The sequence below is a fragment of the Saccostrea echinata genome, unplaced genomic scaffold (assembly GCF_033153115.1).
Source record: "Saccostrea echinata isolate AGI-Se365-2 ecotype Australia unplaced genomic scaffold, CSIRO_AGI_Sech_v1 ptg000004l, whole genome shotgun sequence".
Taxonomy (NCBI): domain Eukaryota; kingdom Metazoa; phylum Mollusca; class Bivalvia; order Ostreida; family Ostreidae; genus Saccostrea; species Saccostrea echinata.
The window spans coordinates 3479386-3505951 of NW_026889753.1; the positions used below are offsets into that span (position 1 = coordinate 3479386).

Here is a 26566-nt window from a genome sequence, read left to right on the forward strand (position 1 = left end):
AAAAGAGAGAGCAGGAAGATCTCTGGCCTTCTACATTCACAAGAGAGTATTGTCCTACACCAGTAGATGGAGAGCAGGAGAAAGTTGTGTACCAAAACTGTTCAATTCAATTTTAATTACTGCAAATTCCCCAAAAAAAGCTATGAATGCTCAAAAGTTTTACCACACATATACTTTCTAACCAATTAGGGTACAAAGGTCTGGAAAGGGATCTAAGTATCATGCAGAAAATGTCTAATGGCAGCATATAAGCCAACTTTATGTCACAAACAAGCCTTTTTTACAAGGTTCTTGAAATTCTTATGGAACAAAAGCTCAATGTTTAATAGAACCACTGGTATCCTTGCTGTATAAGTCTGGAAGATTTAAGAAGATTTGTAAATGATTAAAACATTTCTAATATGATCTCAACTTAGCCAGTGCTGGGGCTTCACTCTTTTGCTCAGGATTCTGGTTGAAGACTCATTCGTCGTTGACGCTGCAGGGTGCAGTGTGAAGACAAATCCTTTGGATGAGAAGGAACAAAAAATTAAACAATTTTGTTCCCCCTTTACTGTACATGCAAAATCAAATGATATCAAAATTAAAATTGTTCAGCAGGTTCAGAAAAGAAGTTGGTATGAATGACATAGATGAAAATATATCAATGATATGGATGAAAACAGAAGGCAATAGGTCACCTGAACAAATCTGGAGACAAAACAAAACATCACTTCTGACATTTTACATTTTAAATAATGATGCATATCAGTACAGTACTTTTTTTTTTAATAATTACTAAACATTTATAATTTGGCACAATTACTGATACAGAAAAAAACCCCAAAGAAGCATATTCTCTATGACACAAAACAGTTTTCACTACTTTTATACATGTGCACCCATTATATGTACAACTTTAAAATACCCAAATCATTCAAAGTGATATGCATCTTAAAAACTTTTCAGTACATTTGGTTCTTTGATTTTTAACTCATTAACATTGCATACAACTGATCTCAAAAATGAAAACAAGTTTCTGACAGTTTGTAAAACACTACCATGCATAAAAGATTCAAACAAGCTATGCAGAAATTCATGCTGATAAATAAGATATAATTTAACCATGTTTATTAAGAAGTGCCAGGGACGGATAATTTTGCTTCATTGTAAGCCTAATTCCTTGTGTTGGGACGTTAAACAACAAACAAACAAAAACATGTATCCATTTAGTTTATTTACTGTACTATGTTTTAAAGTCATTCATCCATTAACTTTACTGTATGTTTAAAAGTCATAAATGAAAAATCAAAATAGGGGAATGAAAATCACTTTGTTGTAAGTGTCAATTCATTATAAGCTTGTTTTACTTTATATCACTCAAAAGATGAACAAAGCACGATTCATCCATGCATATGGTTTCTTGAGGTTTTTTAAAATCATATACTAAATATTTTAAATAATATGGTTCTCACCAAATTCAAGTCGAGAAGTACGATGAAGAAAATATTTTCCAAACTGCTTTGACATTCAGGAAATGTGATGAATTTTGCTTTGAATGCTCTAAACAAACCATACAAATCACAGATGGAACTAATTAAACACCACAGCTCGTCAGAAGAGAACTCTTGGACTAGCTACCTTAAGATATGATTACGAGAAGAAATAATAGACCAGACGAAAACACAGGCATTCAGGCAACACTAACAACATACAGGCACCTGACGTTTTAAACCATTCTCTTCATTGATAAAAAAAATAACCAAACGATGATAATTATAATACGAGGTTTTTTTTCATCAATGAAGAGAAAAGCTTTAAACTGGTTATTAACGACACTGAATAAGAAATAAATGAACCTCTTCCACAAATATTTGCTTTTCTCGAAAGGGAAAAAAACAATTCATGAAAAGATGATATGAAGATTGTGACTAGACTTACTTGGAACAGCAAAGTGAACACAGGTATAAATATAACAGTCTTCAAAAATAAAGTAAAAAGAACTAAAATGCCCATAACTGTGAATATAAACACATGGTAAAACATATATTGAAACTGAAATTCCCCCCCTAATTTTTTCATTCAAATTTGAACATCTATGCACTAAAAATTTAGCGCAATCTTCCTCATAAACTAGTTAGCATAATCGTAAATTAATATTTGAAGCAAAGCTTCTATATGTTTTTGATTTAATCATATATAATAACAGACAAGATGTTGCACTAAAAGAGTTAAAATATGATTTCTGCAAAATTAAGTATGTTTTCAGTACATGTACTAATATCTGTCTAAAAACAGAAGTCTATCATGAGAATTTCTTAAAAAAGTAAGCAGACACCAAAAACTGCTAATGATATTTTAGTGTGCAAAAAATCAAATTTAACAAAAATTACTACAAAAATTGAACTTCATTCACTTTTCCATTCATGTCAAACATCATAAATGAGCTTTCCAGTCATATCCTGATTTAACATTTTTTTAAAACCATTTTCTGAATAATTGACTTATCATTCTGACAGTAATAAAAAATTGCTGTTAATCATCACCTCATTATGTAATCAACCATCAACATAGCCTCGTCCAGGGGGCTGAACTCTGGATTGAGACCATTGTTGCTTGAAGACTTTTTTGCTTATACATCAAATATATTGCAAATCATAAAGCTCACCTGCTATATGCCCAGGAGCAAAAAAGAGGATTTTAATTGATTAAATGCACTTCCATTTAGATAATCAGCTAAATTTCATCCTTGGGCCCCGTTCTTTGACTGAAAGGATATGAATGACCCAATTTTGCAGAGGTCATTTTCATATCTAGCATGCAAACAACTAGTCTCTTTGATGTTCCAGGAAGTCAAAAGAGAGTTCTTAAGATGTAATGCTTTTTTTGTAAAAATGGACATCTTTGATAAATCTAGCTGTACACTAGGACATTAATACTGGACCCAATGGACATGAATATGTCAAGTTATATTGCTTATACAATAGACTAATCAAAGTTATTTAAGTGATTTTCCTTGTATTCAGTAGTGATAAAGAAGAGTGCAAATCTGGCAATCAAAATTTTAGCAGCTTCAAACAAAACCTCTAAAATAAGCCAAAGTCAGCACCCCGCTAAAAATACATGCACCCCGCTATATGGTATTACAAGATGTCCAGGAGTGAAAACAATTTTTTTTAAGATAAAGAAAAAATTAAAATCTTCTAACAATGATGGAAGGAAAATGGGTCTTAATATGACACTTGAGTGACTCAGGTGACCTAAAAATAAAAAAAAATGACCTAAGAAAAACTGTCATCATGAGCCTCTATCTCTCACTAGAACTCTGTTTTCTTGCTTATTGTCAAGACAAGTTTTAATTTTCTCCAAAACAATCTTCAGTCTTCTGTCCAGAGCCTGATAATGTTCCTCAGTCAATATAGGGGAAATTGGATCCTGCTTTAACACATTCCTTAGAACTTGGCTTAAAATTCCATCACTGAGGGTGAGTAGTCTGTTGTAGGTATCATACCTGATTCTAAAGAAAGCAGAAACAATATTTAAATAATAGGCTTAGCTGTGAGTCAACTAAATTGCCCCAATACTGAGAGGAAAAAAAAGTTTAATCTACACTACATGAGGATGTTTTCATACAGACATAAGCTTATAGTTCTTTGTAGTCTTGTTATTCTTACTATATACAAACTGCATAATATTCTCATGCTGAATTTTTGATTATGTTCAGTTTTTTTATTTATCTATTTTATTCTATGGCCTTTTACAAGTGCAAAGCCAAATCTACAATGTTTAAGAATAACTGCCCCTTCATTTTGAGAAGAAAATATCTTTACATTTAATCTACCGGTTCATTAGGTCAGATTTCAGCCAACTTTTAATTTTTTATTTATAAGAGCTTTTAAATAACTTTTGACATTTTGGTCAAGTGGTTCTTGAGATTTTCAAATGATCATATCCTAATTTCATTATTTCCAAATATTTTGAATTATATTGCATCTGACAATCTATTTTCCTATTTCTAGATTGGTAAAACACCCTTGATCAATTTTGCTTTCTGCCAAAGTCAGAGAAAAATTGACACCACTGCCACTTGTTAAACTAAGCCTAAACTTTTTTCCTCCCCTATTTAACAATACTGTAAACCAACTATTATTTGTGACAACTTTTATTCACAATTTGTCAGTATGAAATCTACACGTGTTGACTAATTTTCAAAACTGAGGAAATATTGTACATACGGTAGATACACTACGAAATAAATAGTTTGATGCGAGTATAATACAAGGTTGCAAAAATTGCAGATATTTCTCAACACTAATTCAAGAAAATATTGAGCATTTCAGACCTAGAAGAACTGTACGGGTGATACTGAATAATTAAAGTACTGAAACCTATAAAAGGATTGAGATGGTACGTACATCGATCTTAAAATTGCCAATAATTAATATTACAAGTACATGTATAATACATGTAGATCAACACACAAGAAAATATACCGGTAAATATAAATGAACTTACACACAGCATTGGTATAGAGGTGCTAATATTGAGATTTCATCATGGAAAGGATTTCCAAAGCTGAAAAGAATGTATGTTCTAGAGATTTTTGTAAAATATTAACAATGCCAAAGAAAATTACTCTCATCTTCATATTATCTTCCTTTCTTTATTTCAAGAACAAGTGAAAATTTCTTGGTATGAAAGCAAAGTTTCAAAATATACCTTTTTCCATTGTCAAGAATTAGAAAGACTGATTCTAATTGATTTCCAAGGGTTTCATATCTATGTCTGTCAGCATTTCCGATCAGAAAATCAAAGACAGCTGTGTCAATCAAATCAAAAAGTCTGGGTCCATGACCATATATTGGACTGGATTTTACAGCACTGCAGTAATTTGGATCCTTCTCCCATCTTAAGAAAAAGTTTAAATTATTAAGTTTAGCTGTTCGAGCAAGTGCTTATTCTTAAAGATTAAAGATTCTGATGGTCTCTTTGGATTATAAATCACAAACATCCCTGGTCAAAGTTAAACAAATTATTCAGGAGTTTGGAGGCAGAGAAAAAAATTAGAGAATGCATACTTTTGTGTGCATATCATAGTCTAAGATACGTAAAAAAAGTCAAAGGGGTGACTGGGCAAAAATGACTCTAAAAGAAATGACAGCAAACATATTCTTTTCCTGAAATTAGTTTTAGACTTGTAGAGCCATGCCATGCAATCAATATGAAACTGCATGTTCTCTCCAAAAAAGGTCCAAAATTTAATAGTGATTCTTTCATGCCTAGTCAACCAAAAAGTTATTGTAATCAGAGACCTCTTTTGATTTACGCACCTGTATCTTTAACATTAGTACATTGCATTTCAAAATACAAAACATACATGTATCAGGTGAACACAGTTTAGACTTACTGTGCTTGTTTCCCAGAGCGGTAAGTTCTTGCCCAGGGGTGTCTGTAAGTTTTGAGGGGGAAGGATTTTGGAAGCCACAGTATTACGGTCCCCTCTAGTACGTCCCCCTCTGCACACACTCCGGTTTCCTCCCCTTTACAGTAGTAACATTTACCATAAAAACAAGTGTTAGAACCTGCAAGAGTGAAATATTGAAATACCAATACAGTAAAACATGGTTAGAGCCAACAAACTTATAATGAATTCACACTTAAAGTGTTTTTCCAATCCTGTAGTTTTAAAACACACAATAAATACATAAGATATAACAAACTTTGTTTATAATGAAACAAAACTGTTCAACTCTAGCACTTCAACATAAGCATGTAAAAAGAGGCCCATGGTCCACATAGCTCACCAGAGCACTTTGGGTAGTTCAGTATTTAAAAAAAGGTTCATTAGATTTATTATAAGTGGTCCCAACCTACCCATGAAGGGGGAAGCATGATTTGAACAATCTTGAATTTTTACTACCTGAGGATGCTTCTACATATATATTAATATGACTAATAATCATGGCTTTGCTGTTCATGAGAATATTTTTAAAGATTTTTCCTATGTAAAACTTTGTTTGTTCATTGTGGCCCCATGCACCCTACCCCTGGGGTTATGATTTGAACATATCTGAACCCACACTACTTGAGGATGCTTCCAAATAAATATGACCAACCATGGCTCTGCTGTTTTTGAGAAGAAGAATTATAAAGATTTTTCCTATGTATTCCAATGTAAAAATTTGATCTTTCATTGTAGCCCAACCCTACCCTCAGGGATCATGATTTGAACAAATTTGAATTTACACTATGTAAGGAAGGTTTCACATAAGTTTCAACATTTTTGGCCCAGTGGTTCTTGAGAAGAAGATTTTTAAAAGATACATGTACCACCAAATTTTCACTATTTCTTGATTATTTCTCCTTGAATAAGGGTGTGGGACTTCATTTGAAGAAACTTGAATCCCCTTCACCCTAGGATCTTTTGTGGCAAGTTTGGTTGAAATAGGCCCAGTGGTTCTGGAGAAGAAGTAAAAAATGTGAAAAGTTTACAGACAGATGGATGGACGGATAGTCATATGGACTATAGACAAAATGTGATCAGAAAAGCTCACTTGAGCTTTCAGCTCAGGTGAGCTGATAATGTATTCAGTTCACATATTGCTCATAAACTGCATTATAAGTCAAGCATCTCTTCTCTTTTCAAAAGTGTTTTCTGTATACCCTAAACATTTGTCACAAAATTCTTTCAAATGCAATGACAATACAACAAACAATTAGAGATGGAAAACTTACAATGCTGATGTATGTCTTTTCTAATAACTGACCAAATATACCTATACCATTTACAAAAAATGTTTTCAGCAGCTGTTCTGATCCATTTGGAATAATTTCTGTTTTCAAATTGATCTTTCTGCCAATTGCCAAAGGTGTTCGTCTAAACTCCAAGATTCTGAAAATGCATACAATCATATTTGTAATCCAGTTTTTGTTTGTTTTTTTCCTTGACAATATATTTTTTTAATTCTTCAATTCCACAAATATTTCCCCGATATAACTTTTTCTAAAAAAATTAAATTTCAAATCAAGTGTCATTGCTGTGCAAATATGATTTCATAATAACATTTAAACACTTGAAACACATCATTAAGACAAACTGAAAAAAAAAAATTAATTTTAAAAAAGACTACATAAAATATAGCTTTTATACATCAAGTGGTTAAAAAAAGAATATAAATACAGTATAAGTGTTAAATAATCACTACCCTATTTGCATTGTACAGTGTCATACATCACACTATCTACAAATTTTCATATAAATGCACAAAGATCTTTGAACATCTCTTGTGATCTCTGACACATGCAAATGAATGCAAAAATATTATGATTCAAAGCTTGTATTCAATAAGCTTATCAAAATATTACCATTACAGCTCCTTATTGAGAGGTACATCATTGAAGGATACTGCTAGATACATTTCCTAACAAGTCATTCTGTTTTCTTAAAACATATAACTCTATATCAAAAGCTAACAAGAAGTGAAATGTCCGCAACATTTGGATCATAAAAAAGTTCATTAACTACAACAGGAGTCTCCAATCTTCATAAAAAAGGTAGTACTACCCATGATTTATGTACAAAACTCAATAAAGTGGCACTAAGTGCTCTAGGGTAATTACTTATTGATGATACTGTAGTTAATTACATTTACCTATTGAGATGGAAAGCTGCAATTTCACCATTATGTCTGTCAGCACCAGAGTATGGGGTCTCTGTGAAAATGTCCTCCCTCCTGTACCTGAAATATTTCAAAAGAAAACTTTGTAAACTCCTTCCTTTCATGCATATGACAATCAATGAAACATATGGCAATCAATAAACAAATGACAATTATTGAAAATATGACAATTAATGAACATATGACAATATCTGAACATATGACAATCAATGAATATGACAATCAATGAACATATGACATTCAATGAACATATGACAATCAATGAACATATGACAAAGAGATTGTCATATGTTCATGAACATATGGCAATTTTGTTTTCAGTGACTACTAAACAAAGAAACTTAACATTTTCATTTTTCAAATTAATAACAAATAATTTAATTGCTCTTCAATATCTGGAGGGAAATAAAATATAATCAAAGTTTCAAATTATTTATACTCAATTTATTTTTTGTAAATTACCATCTAGGTTTGAATGCTACCACTTGCCCTCCTTCCAGAATCAAAGAGAGCTTGAGTTGTGTCCCTTTAAAGCCTGTATCAGCTGAAATAATTTTCCGTGTGGCCATTTCGCTGAGAATAGAACCTGAAACAAACCAATAAAGATCTTAAAATAATATGTGAACTTATACTATCTACATGCATTATGTACTCTTATATGCAAAAACTAAAGATAAACATTGATTTTTGCTGTGAAGCAAAATAAAATGATGGTTACTAGAACTGTCCAAAAGGGACAAATACCCCCCACTGGGTTTTTCAAAGGTGCCAAATCACTAATATTTTATGGATCTAAGAGGTGTTTTCTTATTAACATTTAGAGTGAAAAAATAATTGCTCATTATATTTTTTTTAATGAATGAAACCAAGGAACAACCTAATAAAACATCAATACCAATACATTGTAGTTACATTGCTTTTTAATACATTGAAAAAATAAATTGCAACTATCTGTCATCTTTTTGAGACATGACATTCTGCATTGGTTGTTGAAAAAAAATCAATGAATTACAAAATCAAATTAATCTTGATAACTTTATATCAAATTCTTTTTAAAAATGAAAGGCTGGTCATCCAGTAACTATGTACTATGACAGACAATAAATTACAATTAAGAGAATTAAAGAACAGAGATCTTTAAATTCCCAGGAGATATAGATAACACATGCTTGATCAGAGATGCCCTAACAACTTCCCACACTGAACTCATTAATTTATCTCTAACTGGATGATGTCCACTCATTAGTCCCAAGGGACAAATGGATTTACACTATCTGCTGTGTAATGTAAGAATTGTTTTTAATACTTGGTGATTTTTTTTTTGTTTTAATGAATAGTTTTAATCTGTAGTTCACATTTTTGTACAGATGTTCTAGATTCTGTGTCTCAAACCTTAGAAATAAACCCAAAATGACTAGGTCAATAAAAATAAAAAAAAAAAAAACCCTGTAAAATGCAGAAAAATTATCAAATAATGTTGAAAATACCAGGTGCACATCTTCGTATGGTAAATAATGAGTGTACAAATTTTCATACAATTCTATGAAATAGTCTTTGAGTAAAGGTCAGGACAAAACCACATAATAAAAATGAAAAAAAAAAACCACCTGTAAAATGCAGAAAAATTATTCAATCATGATGAAAATACCAGGTGCACACCTTCATATGGTGAATAATAAGTGTACAAAATTTCAGACAAATCTATGCAATAATTTCCGAGAAACATTCAGGACAAAATCTTGTCTACAGACAGACGGACCGACAGACGGACATGGTGATTCCACTATACCCCCCCAAAACTTCGTTTGCGGGGGGTATAAAAATACTGAATAATTCTCTTTTTTTATTTCCATGCATAGAATACGGCAATAAATGTGACATCTGTCACAGAGCCTATCCCCAGAGATGTAACAGACAAATATGATTAATAATTGTGCACTATAAATAATTGTGCACATTATATAGATAACTTTTTGATCAATACATAGCAAATGCAATAACTAACCTCCAGAGTTCAGTTTAAGGGTTTTCAAGCCAACAACAAAACCAAAATTTTTTTCTACATCTTTTGTAATTTGAGTACTACCATATTTTTATTAATAGATGGTATGTCAATTTGATATCAGCAAAAAAAGTATAATCAATGGTTTTAAACTAAATAATGCATCTAGGTCTAATATTTTACACTTTAATCAATTTGGACGTTTAATCCCATATTGATTTACGAGAACAAATCCATCAAATGTGCTTAGGGGTTGAGGCTACTGAAATTGGTTGTGATAAGTGGGCTTCTTGCCTAGAAAGTTATTGACATTTCCTATGTGTTTTTCGTTAGTCCTGATGAGGTGCCTTAATCTTATAACACAGGGCTTCTTGACTTTACACAATAAGCTGTTGAAGCTGTCTTTGATGTGCAGTAGACTACATCTAAAATCTTGCTCAATAAAACCATTGATATCCCGGCCATTAAAAAATTACATAAAAAATGAAAAAAAAAAACAAAAATTCTTCAAATAACAAAAATGTGGCAACCTGCAATGCATTATGGGGTACACTTTATCAAAAAAATGTCTGCCCATGCAGTTTAATACAAAATTTTTTTTTTCAAATTCCCATTAAGCATTTCTGTCATGTAATGGGTCATTGAAACATGTATGTCATGAATTCAAAGACAAATACTCTTGTGAAGCAAAGAAGATGTCCCATGGCTGGAAATTAATGACTTTTCTAATGTGTTTTTCTCTCCTGCATGGACAACGACACAGTGTTGGAATAAATTTAATTGTTGAAATTAATGTAGATTGTCACAATCTATTAAGCATGTAGGATCTGGACTCCATCTACACAATAAGTATTTTAACTATGCCGATTCTATTAAATGTGCAGAACTAAATATCAATCAAAGAGGTCCATGGGTCACAGTGCTAAACTGAGTCATTCTGGCCCACCACATTTTTCAAAAAAAAAAAAATATCCTCTTAAATGACATTACCGGTAGTATTTTGACTTCATGTTGTGGACCAAAATCTACAACTAAAGGAGTTAAGATTTATTCAAAGTTAAATCAATGCAGGCAACATTGGGATGCTTTAATACTTTAATATCAATATGTTTAGTTCAGATCAGATTTTTTCCTTTACACATGCATTATGTAAAATCTGGATCTCTTATTTCAGATCAACTCTCCCAGGGCTCATAATTTAAAAAAAACATAGGTAATCAAAGATTACGAAGCTCACCTCGACGAATGTTATCTACATGTAAGGCAAATTTCACGTCATATTTTTTTTCTAGTTAGGGTACATCCCAAGATCAATATCCATGCAAGTTTGATTTAATTATAGATCTGCTCAAAAAACTTTTGACCTGTTTAGTAATCAAGAAAATTTTGGTCAGTTCCAACATCCAAAGCAAGTCTGGAAGTTTTCATCCTTAGATGCACCATCTATGCAAGTTTAATCATAACAGGCCATAATATTATATAGCTACTCCAAAAAATTACCCTGCATGGTCACTCATCTGGAAAATGTACTTCAGATTCAGAATCCAAGGCAAGTCTGGAAGTGTCCATCCCTAGATACATCATCCATGCTAATTTGGTTAAAATATGGCTAAAATTCACTCATGTGGAAAATCTAGGTCAGATCCAGCATTCGAAGCAGGTTGGTTAGTGTACATCCCTAGATGCATCATCCATGAAAGTTTGGTCCAGGTAGGGCTTATAGTTACTTGGGAACGAGACTACTCCTAAATCTAAACCTGGTCACTCATCTGGAAAATCTACGTCAGATCCAGCATCCGAAGCAAGTGTGGTAGTGTCCATCCCTGGATGCATCATCCATGCAAGTTTGGTCCGGGTAGGGCTTATAGTTACTTTGGAATGGACCTGCTCCTAAAACTTTAACCTGGTCACTCATCCGGAAAATCTAGGTCAGATCCAGCATCCGAAGCAAGTGTGGTAGTGTCCATCCCTAGATGCATCATCCATGCAAGTTTGGTCCAGGTAGGGCTTATAGTTACTTGGGAATGGACCTGCTCCTAAAACTTTAACCTGGTACACATCTGGAAAATCAACATCAGATCCAGCATCCGAAGTAAGTGTGGCCATGTCCATCCCTAGATGCATCATCCATGCAAGTTTGGTCCAGGTAGGGCTTATAGTTACTTGGGAATGGACCTGCTCCTAAAACTTTAACCTGGTCACTCATCCGGAAAATCTAGGTCAGATCCAGCATCCGAAGCAAGTGTGGTAGTGTCCATCCCTAGATGCATCATCCATGCAAGTTTGTCAAGGTAGGGCTTATAGTTACTTGGGAATGGACCTGCTCCTAAAACTTTAACCTGGTCACTCATCTGGAAAATCTACATCAGATCCAGCATCCGAAGCAAGTGTGGTAGTGTCCATCCCTAGATGCATCATCCATGCAAGTTTGGTCCGGGTAGGGCTTATAGTTACTTGGGAATGGACCTGCTCCTAAAACTTTAACCTGGTCACTCATCTGGAAAATCTAGGTCAGATCCAGCATCCGAAGCAAGTGTGGTAGTGTCCATCTCTAGATGCATCATCCATGCAAGTTTGGTCCAGGTAGGGCTTATAGTTACTTGGGAATGGACCTGCTCCTAAAACTTTAACCTGGTCACTCATCCGGAAAATCTAGGTCAGATCCAGCATCCGAAGCAAGTGTGGTAGTGTCCATCCCTAGATGCATCATCCATGCAAGTTTGGTCCAGGTAGGGCTTATAGTTACTTGGGAATGGGACTTGCTCCTAAAACTTTAACCTGGGACGCCGACGCTAACGCCGACGCCGACACCGACGCCGACGCCGGGGGTATAGCATAAGCTCATCTCGACTTCGTCGAGGTGAGCTAAAAACTTAACACATCTTAGCTTTGCTTATTAAGTTAGATTTAGTGATCTTGCACCTCACTTCACACATTTTCCCCCCTATACTCAAAGGAAGATAAACAAACACAGGCATTATGGCAAACACAGGCATTCTTTATATAGAGTAATTTATAACATTTACACATCAATGCAGTCAGAATTGTACCACTTTGTCCAAATCAAGACCCCTGGGGCTAGTATGGAGTCATATATTATAGTATATATACTACCAGAGGATGCTTCCAAATAAATATGACTAACAATGGCTTTGCTGCTCTTCATCATCAGATTTTTTTAAAGATTTTTCCTATGTAAAACCTTGATCACCCATTGTCACCCCATCCTGCCCTTGGGCTTTGCTGTTCTTGAAAAGAGAATTTTTCAAGATTTTTCCTATATATTCCTGTGTAAAAATTTGATCACCTACTGTTACCCCATCCTAGCTCCAGGGGTCATGATTTGGACAAACTTGAATCTACACTATGTAATGAGGCTTTCACACAAGTTTCATCTTTTCTGGCACAGTGGTTCTTGGGAAGATTTTTAAAAGATTCTATTTAACTTTTCCTAATTCTGTATTATCTCCCCTGGAAAGAGAGCACGGCCCTTCATTTGAATAAATTTGAATCCCCTTCACCCAGTGATGCTTTGTGGCAAGTTTGAAGTCAGAAATGTGAAAAGTTTACAGATAACAGACAGACACTGGACACCTTTTGATCAGAAAAGCTCAGCTGAGCCTTCGGCTCTCATTAAATACATTAAAAGAAATTTATTACGTAATGAAAAATGTACAAAAGTTTAGCTTTATTGTTTCTTTGAAAACAAATTTTTACCTCCAAACAGATAACAGATACAAGAAATTCTGTTAAGTCATGATTTCTCTAAATCTGAGCCGAATTCTTGGATGAATCAGACCAAATATCAAATCAGTGCTGAATATTCTTATATCTAATCTGATCAATATCAAACACAAATGTCAATTGATTGTTGGGACTCTTGAGACTTTCCACAGTAAAATATGCAGACTGTTATAATAACATGATTCGTCAAAAAGGCAACAGAGCTCAGAGGCAAGATCTTGCACAAGCAAACATTCATCAGTTTCATTTGTCTAGCCAAAGGTACTTGAACCTCAAAATTATTCTCATCTCAGGAAACTATCTTCCAAATTTGAAAGCCATTATCTCAATTAATAAGTTTTGATATCAAAATCTAAAAAAAAACCAAAAAACAAAAAAAAAAAAACTTTAATCTGATATTTAAAACTAAAAAGAGATCTCTGTTAACTTATTTTCTTTTTAATTAAAGAGAATCATTTCACAAAAACATTAATTACTAGCTCATATTGTAAAATAATATCATAAATATGTAAAGATGATGCCTGACACAACAGATGAACACACTACATGTATTTACATATCCAAGTTTCATTAGGAAATTAAAGCAGGTTTTCATGGATAAAAGTATCCCCCAAAAAATCTCTTTAGCTCTGATCATATTGATGCAGCTACCTCCTTTGAATCAAAAGAGCTTATTGGAATTTCCCCGGATCCAATACTTGCTCCCTGCTGGCCAGAGTGTTCACAGTTGGTAATGAAGTGTTTTTTTTCCAAAGTTGTTGCATGCTTGTGATCAATAAACAAAATCCTGCGTGTACATCTCTACTATAATAAATATGTAAAGGAGACATTTACTGCATGGACCTATTAAACACAGTTTAGAATAATGTTACCTCACAATTTTCAAGCAAACTAAAAAGTGTCTTTCTTAAATAACCGATCATGAAACAGAATGGGAGCATATCTGATGGGAAACATGTTATAATTACAGGTAGGACACCATTTTATGAGAAAGTAGCATGGAGAAAGAGATTTTATTACATTTATTTATTGACAAGTTGAGGGATTCAACTGAGGCATTTCCATTACTGAAAGGGTTAATGTCTCTTGTACATTAGAATTATTATAGAAATTTGGAAAGCACGTAAAATCAATCTGTCATAATAGATCTCAAGTTTTATTGATGATATAATCTTGATTATTTTGATATATGAAAATGTAATACCATAACTTGTTATCCTTGAAACATTCTGCATTAGTGTCTGTGAATCACTATGCATGCAGATAAACTCCACCATAAAAAAATTTCACAATGAAAAATTACTTTTGCTTTCTCTGTAATTATGAAATTTTGTGACTTCTCCTCAACAGATAGACAGATAATTAATAAAGTGGTTTCTATGGACCTCTGCTCCACAGGCAACACAAAAATTGACCTTTCTGTAGCCCAATCCTTGTCTTCACAGTCATACGGTTTAAAATTTACCATTCAGGAGCATATTTGCACAGTAAACATCTACCAGATGTTACACATATAACAATGCATAAAAGATGAAATTTTCTTCCATGTACTTGTTACAGTTGTAGATATAGTACATGTAGTATAGTCAGTTTTGTATATATAGTATATGAATATATTCAGTTTTGTATGCAAAATTATGATGTATGTCAAAAGTTGTGGTTGCATTCAAGATTATAATGTTTCACTCGCCTGATCTAGTGACTCTGAAACAGACTTCTCAGATTTTCTTTGATATAATACAAATACATGTATCTCAAAGCAAATCAGATTGTTGTCATGGATTTGGTACTATAATAAGCATTAAATATTCATTTATACAGGGGCTGGGACCAACACATTTGTCTGGATTGCAGCTCTTTACTGCAACTTAACTGTGAATTTGTGCATGCAGCCCCTGAGAAAATGGCCTGTAAAATGTTAGAATATATATAAACCCTACAAAGTTTTAAAGACAATTTCTAGTATTTGAAACAGCCATTTTTGAATTGTTAACTATACCAAGGTTCTACCACATGGGATAATTTTATAAAGTCAGGCTTACATATATATCCTGTTTACTGGCATTGACTGATACCTCTACATGCTCAATGCTCATCATCTGCGGATCGACTCCCACGATCAATCTCACTGAAGATGCTACATGCATGATTAACTTTACTTCCATCTTCTTCCATTTTGAAATGGAAATAACTGACTTAACTTTATTATCTAAGTATGCACCAAGACAAAAAAAAAATGCAGAAATTGGAACCATTGGAACAAAACTCAATGGATTTTTTAAAAAAAAATCTTTCCAACTTCCTGAGCTACAATCTCCAGTTTTTCCCATATTTGCTGCATGTACCTGACCTTTCAAAATGTGATTGTGAAAAGCTATATTCCCATTGCATCCATTCTAAATTCCACTTAATTTGGATGCAGACATAAAATACATAATATTCCCATAATCACCATGCATTTGCATGAATGAAGTTTGAAGTGTTTATTTCTGAAGGGCTGATGGTTCAATAGCAATTTAAAGTTTTTGATGGTAATGAAAAATAGAAATTCATACACAATATGGCTAATATTGTGTTCTGGATATTATAAGAATCATAATGAAATGATATTTTTTAATTAGAAATATCACTTTTCAGGGCTGTCTCCGTTGAGAGAAATTCTGGCGTCGGAACGTCCTGTTCATATATTTTTTCTGAGTTGTGTCACATGAAATATATATTACACTTACTCAATTACAAAACAAAACAAAAAAATCAATGCTGTAAATGCAATACTTCTGACCTACAGAGAGTCAGAGACAGTATCACTCAACTGGAATTTTAAATTACAAAATTTGAATAAAAGTAGATAAAAATATGTGTTAATGTTCATCTAATATGCAATCCAAAGTCGTTTCCAACAAACAGACAACAAAATAACTCTGGCAAAGTAATTGTCAATACTCTGTCTGAAAAAGAACTGCCATACACATAAACCACGCAACATTGATATAAAAAACATACTTGCTGAATTAGAAAAAAAAAAGTGTTTCGTGTTTGGCAAGCTCTTACAGTAGCATGGATGTTGACAGAAGTAAGCTCAAATCAGTCATTGATTTTCATGTGCATTCATGTGAAGCAAAGTCAGTTATGTTTCTCTCACAATTGCCCTGTCCGATAGATCAAGGGTATTGAGTTGACCTGAGTATTGACTAAAGGTGAAAAATAGCCATTGTGAATCTGCATTGAGTAACTTGGTCATTAATATGAATTATGGATTTTGTTTCACTGACTTTATGTGAAGTTATGGGCTTTAGCTGTTACTGTCAATAATGGGGTGAGTGTACAAAAACAATTTTGGCAATTTTTTTTTTGCTTTCCTATTTTACATCTACAAAGAGCTAGAGTTTTCCATAACTAGTTGTAGACATAACAGAGAAGATAAAATAAAATTTACTCTTTTTCTTTTTTCATTAACGTACAGACGTCGAGCTCCATCCCGAGCATCGGCGTACATTTCTTTGAGGCAAGGAAAACTGCAGTCTCATGTTTCTATTTTGGAAATCTAGCTTGACAGTGGAAAAGAGTCTGAATATATTTGGAATGAATAGGAAAAGTAAACACACGCTGCAAAGAATGGGATGGGTGGGAAAAGTGAACATGCACTGCAAAGAATGGGATGGGTGGGAAAAGTGAACATGCACTGAAGAATGGGATAGGTGGGAAAAGTGAACACATGCTGCAAAGAATGGGATGGGTGGGAAAAGTGAACATGCATTGAAGAATGGGATAGGTGGGAAAAGTGAACACATGCTCCAAAGAATGAGATGGGTGGGAAAAGTTAACACACACTGCACTTCACTTGGGTCAATTTAGCTTTTAAGCTTTTAAAAGCTAATTCAAAACTTTAATTATCACAACACTCTTTTATGTCCACAATATGTACAGTGTAAAAATTGTATTAAAAGCTTTAAATTCAAGATAGATTTTGCCCAATATAATTTTTTTAACCTTTCAATGGTTGCTGCTACATGTAAAATAACTCCCATGAATTATGTTCTATGGGATTGATTACATATACAAACTGAGCTCACATATGAGTATGATGGCAGTAGTTTTTTGCCATGGGAAAGCTCAAATATCTGTTTGGTCAAAACTAGGGATGTCAATTTTGTCAATAATTAATATTCGAATATTCAATGAAAGTATTCGAATATATTCGAATATTCGATTAAATAAATAAAATCTGGTTTATTTTAAATACCGGTATGCAGCATCCTCCTCTCATGAAAGATTTAGCGTTGGTATTCTTATATTGGAAGTAAAATTGTATGAATACTTTTGTATATGTACAATAAGGAATTCCATTTGATATTCGTCAATGTTTGAAATAAATAATTGATTTAAATGTAGAAAAGTATAATTTTAACAAATGATACATGTGTATTTATAGTAGCTCCGAGGAACCAGTCACCTTACCAAGGATAGTCATACACTGTTCAGATTTCAATACATGTCATTAATTACAATTATCAACCTAATAAGAGATATGATTATAATCTTTGATACAATGTTTTTAAAATATAAACAAATATTACCATAGACAATTTTCCTAGGTAATTAACTAATTTCCCGATAATGAATATAAAATTCAAGATTATGTACAACCCGAGATAGAGTAATTTACACATTTATTCTGAAATTGAGCCCTGTACAATATTAATTACAGACTAATTCTATCGGACAATTGTTCAATGATCAATTAAATTTATTTTGATAAGTTTACTCTTCAGGCCAGGTCTTTAGACATTCTAAAAAGATTTTGTTGTCCTCAATTCTAGATCCGATTGTATTTATTTAATAAAAACTAGGAAAATACGTTTGTACTATACATAAAGCATTGTTGTATAATTCTTTAATACCTTACTCAAAACAAAATAATTTAGTAGATATATACGATAAGAAAGTAGTGAAAGAAATCAGGCGATCGAAATTGATCACTGGTAAATTAAACAGGGATAATTCCAGCACTGTTCTAACCAAAATTTATTAAACACAGTACTTCTTTTTATGAAATCAGAAAAAAATATCGAATATTCGAATCTTAAATTCATATTCGAATATCAACTCATGGAATGAATATTCGAATGTTCGAATATTCGTTTACATCCCTAGTCAAAACATAAAGAAGGAGGTGCACATTGGCACTATGCAATAAAGATTCCGTGAAAGTATCATTAAATTTTATTCAGTGGTATAGGAGGAGTTGCAGATAAGAGATGGGTACCCCTCATTTTGTAAAAAGCGTGGCAGTGTCCATGTTTTGCTAAGTTTTCCATTACTCTCAGGAATGTTTATATACCAGCAGGGTACAACAGATTGGCTAACATTCAACAGAGAACTACAAGAACTTGAAAACTAAACATTCCATGTGAATAATTTATACCTTATTTTGGCACAATCTAAACCCTGGAACCAATAATCTGCATGAGAGGCCCATTATTTGAACAAACTTAAATCTACACTATATGAGAATGATTGCATATTGATTAATAGGACTAATCATGACCTACTTTTCTTTCCTCCATATTCTCATGTACAACTTTGATCCCCTATTGTGGGGTGAGGGTGGATCTGAACAAATTTGGATCGTATCATTATCTTATGATACTTGCATATTAATATGACTGATCATGATTATCTGTTCCTGAGTACAAATTAAAAAAAACAAATCCTCTATATTTCACTGTTAAACTTGGATTCTGTTTCTTTTCCCCACTCTATCCCCAGGGGTCATGATTTTATTGAATCTATACTATGGGAAAAAGCTTTCACATAAGTTTCACATTTCCAAGCCAAATGGTTCTTGAGACGAAGACTTTTAAAATACAATGCACCCTCCTATTTTTGCATTGTCTTGATTATCTTCCCTTGCGAGGGGACATGACTCTTGATTTGAATAATGTTTATCCCATTAACTGATGGACACTTTGTGCCAAGTTTGGATGAAATTAGCCCAGTGGTTTTGGAGAAGATATCAAAAATGTAAAAAGTAAACACATAGACAGACAAGGGGTTGACAAGTGAGCTTCAATCAGAAACTCACTTAAGCCTTTGGCTCAGGTGAGCTTAAAACAGGTATCATGCGATACGAACGAGTGGCCATTAAATTTCTTTGACAGACCAGTGTGCCATGTGGTCATTAGAGACCTTTCATTGCTAAGTATTTATGGCATCTTTGTTTAACCTTATGCTTAAATATTAGACACTGGTATCTTGATGTACATGTTAATATTAGTGAATTTAAGAGAATGCTGAATCTCACATAAATATAGAAGGCTACCTATCTATGTATATAAACACAAGTTTTTTTATTCTGACTAATTTTAAGTCTAAGGCATTATCCTGATTTATTAAAGTATTTATCATAAGTGGCTTAACACAATGAGAATTATAAGCTGTATATCCATGTAAGAAGATATACAACAAAAATGCATGGACATTGAAATGGATTTTAATTTAAATTCAAAACAACTGTAACATATACTAAGTAAAATTAATCCTTGTACACAAATGAAATTACATGAAAAACAAGCAAAATTACACCATCAGGTCATCTCATTTGTGGATTACATTGACCTTGACATGCAATACACGTGCATCAAGTGTTCCAATTTTCCCCAAAAAATTAAATGTTGAGTGAAGTACAAGTGACACTTGATTCTTCCTGTTCAATATAACAATGCTTGGCTCCTTATCTTCTTTAGTGAGTGAGGAGGGGGAGAATGGTTCCACAACCCATCGTCGAAGGTATAAAATCAAAGAGAGAAGAGCTATGAGGAATAGATATCAGAAAGTTCCGACATACCCTTTAGGTCCTGATAAAGACATCCTAAATTATGCATATGGATCAGAGACCAATCTTGAAAGGTAAGCTTAAAATTTTTATTAATAATATCACATAAAAGGAGAATTATGCTGAATTTTTTTGAAAAAGCAAAAACTTATTTCATATCACACTCAAATATTAATTTAAAATAAATCTACAAATCCATTCATAATGGGGATCCAGAAGTTTAGAAATCTTATACAGAGCCTTTTTATCATACTCATTTGAATATAAATTAAAAATACAATATTAAAACTCAGCTACAATATCTCAGTGTCGATAAAGATTAAATTCTTAAGAATAATGATAAACTTTTCTAATGTGTCCTTAAATTTCATGCTTATCGAGGAAATGCATTGTTTGCTTTTACATGTGTAATGGATTATCCATGAAGGAGTAAATATAACTAAATGTACTTCTGAACTCCTCTGCATTGCTGTGTGATGACAGAATAATATTTTCTAAGAATCTAACTTTTTTTCTGGCACATGGTACGCAAGTTTTTTTGAATTGTAAAACAAGAGAGCAACTCCCACACCAAAAGCATGCAATATAAACTGACCTATTTCTGGTGCGAACTCCGGATGTATTTCTCGGCTCTTCACCATTTTTTCTGCCACCCGCCATGGAGATTCTTTGAGGGGATAGTTGAAATCTAGTCTGTACTTTTTCTGTAACTCAATAACAATGTCCCCTGGGTCTCTCTGAGTCTTCTCTCTCACTAGGCCAGAGTTGTCTTCCCTTGCTACAGGAAGACCTTTGTCATCTGTCTGGATTATCTCCCCTTTGATGTCTGGCTCCAGTATTTTGTAGGAAACAAACAGGATAAAGATGACTGTTAAACAGACAAAAACTCTCCATTTTCTTCTCATGGTAATGACTTCATTGTAGGCTGATCTGCCAGAGTTGTCCCTCTTTCACCTAGCATAGGAATTAAACTTATCAATAATAATTAACATGAATATAGAATTGTACGTCTATAAAGCTTTTGTAGATGGCAGCTGCCAAGTACTGGTGTTAGGAGAAATCACCTGTAATACCTAAGATAAGACAATCATCTACCATGTCAGTAAAAGTGATTAGACAACTCAGAGTTTATCACAATGTCTGACCTTTCTCAAGTAACATTAGAAAACTGTCTCCTAGGCTCCTACTAGAACTATAGTACATGTATATGGTTTAGCATTTATATACATGTTTATGTACTTTAGAATATATGACTTCTGAGCATGTTTCTTCAGCCAAAAATTTGTCAGACAGCCATGGTGTGATTTTGTATGTCAAATCAAAGCTACGGGCAGGGAAAAATTTTAATAACATTTCCATTTCCCATTACCAATTACATAAAATAGGTTGTTTTGGAACCAAATTGCAAGTTCTACTAAAATAGAAAACATTACAAAACTTCATCTAATAAATAATGCCCCATTTCAAAAGACCATTAAAAATCTTAGATTAAAATCAATTTGCTGAATGTAGGCATTTTAACAATGATTATGTGCATTATTAGTATAAATATAAGGTTGTATGCACTATATATGTGTACAGTAGATGTACACATACATGTATCAATATCTTTACAAATCAATTTTTTCACTCTGCTTCCCATTGAACTAATAGTTGATAATGATAATGAGCATCCAACATTTTAACTAAGCTAAAGGATGAAATATGAATAATTCACCATTTGAAAGTACTTCTATAAATAACAAGAGGCCCGTGAACTCTAACACTCACCTGAGTCAAATTGGTCTTACTGTTCTTCAGAAGATTTTGAAAAGATTTTGTTCCATTCCCATAAAATTTATCAAATACTGAGGCCCCAACCTAGCCTGAAGGAGTTAAATGATTTAACAAAACCTGAGTCCAAGCATTGGGATGCTTCAATATCAATAAGACTAAATGGCCCTGTTGTTCCCCATGGAGAAGATAGTTAAGATTTTTTGGCTGGACACATGTGTTATCTCTGATAATCTGCAATCTCTGATTTTAGACCCACTCTAACCCAATTAAGGGTTCAATATTTAAAAAAAAAAAAATAAATAAATAAAAAATAAAAAAAAAGCTACACAACTTAAGAATGTATATACATGTACAGTAAAACTTTTTTTAGTACAAACATAAATATAACAAATTTAAGGATAAAGTGAAGTTTTTAAAGATCCCTGGCAAAATTCTAAACAATTCCTTGTAATATTTTATGGTCATAAAGAACTCTGATGTAAAGAATTTATGGCTATATTGAACTAATTTTGTATTCCATACATGTTAAAAATAACGAAATATTCATTTTTTTTTTTAAACAAATTTTAAAGATCTAAAAATTTAAAATATTGAACTGACACTTTTGTTGCATGAGTATTTATATTTGAAATTCAATTCATCAGAATATTTTAGCAATCCAAAGTAAGCTTTATATCTAATACTTCCCAGAGCATGATTGGTTGTCATACTTGAAGGTCAAGAAGTATATATTAGGAATTCGCTATATAAATTTTAATGAATTTAACGTGTTACATGGATATAAGGAATTACAGATATAGCAAGGAAAATTCAAAGGTCCCCAAGACTCCACTATGAGTTGTACTGTACATTAAATAATTTAGTGTGTCTACTCTTGGTTAGATTTGTTTTTATGTATTCCCTTGTAAAACTCTGATTCCCCATTGTAGCCCAACCTTCCCCTGGGGCCAGGACCAGTGATTTGGAAGGGCTTGCACCATGTGCCATAATTAGTTGCATGAAAGTGAAAATTGGTGCATTAAATCAACCATTGGCGGCACCAAGGTGCACATTCAGTTTTTTTGTGATGTTATTTGGAAATATTTTGTGTACGACTTTCTTTGTTTTACTTTTGTTTTAAATGCAGTCATTTTAATACAACAAATCTCATTGGTTGAAACCTATCAAAACTGATTCCTGCAATATGAAGCATTTAACATAAGACAACAAATGGGGTACATTACCTCACTCATTTCCAATGCTCAAGCCAAATTTTGATGTTAATGATCCAAAAACAGGGATAGATCATACTACATAAGAGGGTTCCTATAAATGTGCTGCACTGCATAAGTGAAAAAATTAGATATGGTTAATTAAAAAATGTGTTTTCTTTCGTATTCCATATATGTTTGTCTGTTATTTCTTAAAATGGCCATTCAGAATATATAGATGCCCCATTCATTTTCAAAATGGCCCATTAAAATTTTGACAGATGCGCCACAGTCCCATTGACCTTCATGGCCTTCCCAATCACTGCATGACTTTAATAAACTTCTCATGTTATACTTTGATCCTCTGTTGAGACCCCATCCTACACCTTGGGGCCATGATTTGAACAATTTTGAATCTACCCAACATGAGGATGCTTTGAAATTCATATTAATATGACAACCAGGTGATCGTGGCTTTGCTCACCTTTAGAACAAACTTATCAAACTTTTTTCTCTATATATTCCCACGTAACACTTTGATATCCCCTATCCAAGCCCTTTAACCCCCTACCCTCAGAGGGTCATGATTTGAACAAACTTGAATATATACTACATCAGGAAACTCTATAAAACTTTCATCTTTTTTTGTCGATCGAGTGATTCGTAAGATTTTTAATATGTTTAAAAGATGACTCAAAATTTTTCACTTATTCTTAATTAACTCCTTTGGAAAGATGGTGTATGTGGCTCTTCCTTTGAATAGACTTGAATCTCCTTCGCCCAAGAATGCTTTGTGGCAAGTTTTGTTGAAACTGGCCCAGTGGTTCTGGAGAAGAAGTTGAAAATGTAAAAAAAAAAATGACAGAAAACACACAACATATGGATGCCAGACACCCTACAATCAGAAAAACTCACTTGGAAAATTGAGTCTTTGGTTCAGGTTAGCTAATAACTAAAATTTAACAATTTCTACAAGTCATTCTTTATCACAATTCATTCCTTAAATCCAAGTACAAAAGATTCAGATGATTTTATGTTTGTCAGCATATTTACTTTAGGCAGGGATGTATACATTATTCTACTAAATCATTGCTTTCAGAGGATCAACATGAACACAGACCAAACCTCAGAAACAAGAGCATTTACTTATGCTTATCCAGACTAACTTTTATGCGTACAAACCCAGTTGGGCTTTGACTCCCATAATTTTTACTAACCGGCTGGCCCTAACCAAAATTGCAAATTTACTACATGTACTTATACCTGATAATTTTAATGAGATAAATTTTGAAACCCATTTTGATTAAAACATCACTTCCTGAACGTGTCAAGATTTTGACAGACAGTGAGACTGTTGATAATTCATGGTGAATGCTGAGTTGGGTAAATTGGGACATGCAAATATGTAATTTTATGAGGCTTTAAGAACACTCCCACAAAGTTAATTAAATTACAATATTTACATTTGCTATGTTTTTCTACTAAGCCAACTGTGAAATGGATTTGAATGCCATTTTCGTGTATACTCACGCGTAGAAATATGCACTGAGAAACTCGCACTAAAGTGACGTCACAATGAGCTACAGAGACGTTAATAAAAATGTAACGATATAGGACAGCGAATAATTCAAACTTTGAGTATATTTTTGGTGCTTTTGAACATGTAAAATGTAAATATAAGGAATGTTTTTAAGTTTAGTGTGAATTATTGGTGTGTAAATCACACAGACTTGTGCACGTAGGCATATTTTTCATGATGTGCTAGTGCGCTTTATGAAATATGCCTACGTGACAAGTCTGTGTGATTTACACACCAATAACTCACACAAAACTTAAAAACATTCCTTAATTAATTCTTAATACTTATAAACTAATCAAAGATTAAACATTCTATTTAGATCAACTGACTCCTCGGGAAGCTAGTTTTTAAAAGTCTACATCTATTACAGCCGTGATCTAAAAATACTGATTATGCCATGCGGGAATTTTCCTTTACATAATGATAGCTGGGTGTAATAAGAAAATTTCTTTAAAGATTTTTGGAATATTTATTTGAAAGACTGAAATAGGGATTACTTGTATTTTATCTACACAACCCAATCGGTCTAGTTCATATCATAGTTAACGGTTAATTGTTCTACTTCTAGCTGAAAGGAGTGAGCTACAAAATCTTAAAATACTTGAAAAAAAATTAAATTAAGGCAGTTTTATCCCTTATTACTTTTAAACATTTACACCCTCGGATCAAACTTTAACATGGTTAACCAAGGACCCATATGCGTCCCAGGGTTAACGAAGTTGTTGATATATAAAAACTGAGGAAATTCGAACCACTCACTACAGTATTGCTCGCAAGTTCCTGCTTTTGACGTTTTGTGATTTATTTATACTTCATCAGTCAGTTCACTTTTTGTCATTAAACTTTGAACAATTTGATTTTTTTTACCATATTTGGTTTACGTTTTTCTCCTCAGACTCGCCTCTCCATCTCGAAAAACACAAAATCTGACAAGTTTGCACATAAAATTTAACAAAACGAAAACGATGAATGGTATTGCAAAATACTTCATGAAGACTTGTTAAAAGATACTTTTATTTATTTTTCATGGGCATTTTTCTAATTGAGGTTGCTTTGATCGGAACGATTACTTTAATGGACTGTTTGCTTTGAACATTTCCATTATATTCGTTGCGATAAATGACAGCTCCTAAAAATCAATAATTCAAGATTTGATGCTGCAGCTGAGAATGGATAGATACAAAAATGTTTGAAGATGACATGGAATTTACGGATTCCTACTCACAAGTTCCTCCCCTACCACCAAGATATAGGTTCAGGGATCTCATCTGGGGTGAATCTAGTCACCATGGTCAAATTGAAGACAGGTTAGTCCCAATTTAATGGTAAAAATGAAGCCTTAGTCTTTGAAGTTTTATCAGTAAAGCTGATAAACAGACCTATAGACAGGACTCAAAAAAACGTGTAAAAACTCTAAAATTATATTTGATTATTTCACATGCAGTATTTGTAAAAAAAACAAAAACGAAAAAGTCTAACTTAAATTATGCATTATTCTGCCAATATTTATCTCATGACATATATTGATAAAATTTCAGACATTGTTCTATATCTTGCTTGCAGCCTCACAGAAATCAATTATTTTATCTATAATGAATAATTTAAACAGTAAAATTAATTATATTCACTGACAAAGGAACATTTTCTTAACATGGAGTATGCATGTACATGATATAAATTTTATGTTAGACTTTCAGATTTGAACTTCATGCATTATTAAAAAAAATTATGATATATATGAATGTTATTTCTACAGAAAGCAATTTTACAAATAAATTATCT

The 26566-nt window shown here is 32.9% G+C and overlaps 3 protein-coding genes across 4 annotated transcripts in view; 2 read left to right on the plus strand and 1 right to left on the minus strand.

The window, feature by feature from the left end:
• LOC133179021 (methylphosphonate hydroxylase-like) overlaps positions 1–26566 on the plus strand; it is an 88297-nt gene that overhangs the window by 48251 nt on the left and 13480 nt on the right. The window lies entirely within an intron of this gene.
• Positions 535–25690, minus strand: LOC133179020 (glycosaminoglycan xylosylkinase-like). The gene is made up of 9 exons (XM_061313697.1): positions 25652–25690; positions 20835–21193; positions 8121–8244; positions 7632–7718; positions 6762–6871; positions 5387–5561; positions 4699–4887; positions 4495–4554; positions 535–3496 (listed from the first exon to the last, which is right to left on the minus strand). Exons 2-9 carry the CDS (start codon positions 21142–21144, stop codon positions 3277–3279), a joined length of 1275 nt encoding a protein of 424 aa, XP_061169681.1. The 5' UTR covers positions 21145–21193; positions 25652–25690; the 3' UTR covers positions 535–3276.
• LOC133179017 (potassium channel subfamily T member 2-like) overlaps positions 14105–26566 on the plus strand; it is a 59999-nt gene continuing 47537 nt past the window's right edge. The window contains exons 1-2 of one of the 2 annotated variants that reach the window (XM_061313694.1): positions 14105–14374; positions 20151–20313. In XM_061313694.1, the coding sequence (XP_061169678.1) occupies positions 14326–14374; positions 20151–20313 (212 nt within the window). In that variant the 5' untranslated portion in view covers positions 14105–14325. The remainder of the gene's footprint in view (positions 14375–20150; positions 20314–26566) is intronic. The other variant, XM_061313695.1, reaches the window with a different exon arrangement.